The 1587-nt window shown below is 45.0% G+C and overlaps 1 protein-coding gene across 3 annotated transcripts in view; it reads left to right on the forward strand.

The window, feature by feature from the left end:
* The window catches only part of LOC106513884 (LIM/homeobox protein Lhx8), a gene marked incomplete at its 3' end in the record, with an annotated part of 4538 nt that overhangs the window by 635 nt on the left and 2316 nt on the right, over positions 1 to 1587 (forward strand). Inside the window, 3 exon segments of one of the 3 annotated variants that reach the window (XM_014002921.1) lie at positions 27 to 485; positions 1063 to 1188; positions 1344 to 1465. In XM_014002921.1, the coding sequence (XP_013858375.1) occupies positions 417 to 485; positions 1063 to 1188; positions 1344 to 1465 (317 nt within the window). 3 annotated transcript variants of the gene reach the window in all.

Raw genomic sequence — 1587 nt, forward strand, 5'->3', positions numbered from 1 at the left:
CACACACACACACACACACACACACACACACACACACACACACACACACACGTCTTTTTAAATTGCTGTTATTAAATAAATCAATCCCCCTTTTCCTCCAGACCTCGCGCTGCTTCTCCTGATTGACGCGTAAAATTGGTGTTCAACTGGCAGCGCGCGCATCACTTTTTTTTTGTTGTTGCTGTTACACGCACACATATTTGCGCGCGCGCGCGCGTGTGGAGTGTCGGCTCGAGTGTTGTCTGTTTTTCTAAGTAATGGCTATCTTTCTCTTCCTAAATGTCATTGTGGTTTAATCGGCCGCGTTGTCATGGTGAAAAAGTAAAAAAGGCATGATATTTATGGGAAGGAGCGCGCGGGGCTTTTAAGGGCAGCTGCAGCCGCGCGCTCCGCACGCGCCGACAATCCTCCCCGTCATGTGTGAAGACTGCAAAGGAGACGGAGAGCTGCTGGGCAAGTGCACGGAGGACAGGAGGGACATCATGGTAGGCTGAGCGGGATTTATTCACCCAAAACAGCTAAATTAAAATGGAGCTTTTTGGGCTGAGGGGTAAACTTTGTCTTATTACAAYAGGAGAAATGGAAAATTCTCCTTTTTTATACGTACTACAATTTTCTCAGAGTTACTAATTTAGTTTGAACTGGACAAATAATTAAAGAATAATGTCTTTTGTCAAGTTTAACTTTGTAAAAAAAGTATGTTTACGGCAAATTTGTGACCATTTTTGCGAGTTATTTTATTTTAATGTGTTTGTATTTTTAACACCACTTACTCTACCTCGTTAACTCCTGTTTWTAAAATCAATCTGCCGGGATGTACAGATAAAAACAAGCCCTCGTGGCGCGATTTACAGCCAAGTTGCGAACTTTCCCGTCTTTTTAGTAAAAATAAAAGTACAACAAATAAAAGTTTAAAGTTTATATCTTTGTTATGATCCCCCGCCCTTTAAATTCTTTAAAATCTGAAGCACGCGCCTGAGTTCAGACACATCCCCAGTCCTGCACGCGCTCCCGCYGGCTGCTCTGGAAACGCTCCTGTGCGTAATTGTGCCATCTCCGCAGGGCGCGCCGGTGGAAGTTCTGGATGAGGACACGTCGTCCCCTCGGGAGATGCCCTCCGCGCCMCTGCTGGGCAGGAGCGTGTGCGCGAGCTGCAACGAGGAAATAGTGGATAAATACTTATTAAAGGTAAACACTGAAAGTTTATTATTATTGGTCTTAAAGATTCGAATGTTTTCGTTTCCTCTGGCGCTTTCTTTTGGATCACACGGATGCGGGATTTTTTTTTTTTTTGGTATTTATTCCTCCCCTTGTCTTCTGCTAATTCATCATCTCTGCTGTAGGTGAACGACTTGTGCTGGCATGTGCGCTGTCTCTCGTGCAGCGTGTGCCAGACCTCGCTTGGCAGCCACGCGAGCTGCTACATCAAAGAGAAGGAGGTTTTCTGCAAACTGGATTACTTTCGGTGCGTGCCCCCCACTTTTCTGAGCCCCGAGTGAACGGAAAGTTCTTTTAGAGCAGTGGTTCCCAAACTTTTTATCTTCTGACCCACAAAATATTCATGGCAAAAACTTGTGACCCCAAATA

This window comes from Austrofundulus limnaeus, unplaced genomic scaffold, assembly GCF_001266775.1.
Source record: "Austrofundulus limnaeus strain Quisiro unplaced genomic scaffold, Austrofundulus_limnaeus-1.0 Scaffold15, whole genome shotgun sequence".
NCBI lineage: Eukaryota > Metazoa > Chordata > Actinopteri > Cyprinodontiformes > Rivulidae > Austrofundulus > Austrofundulus limnaeus.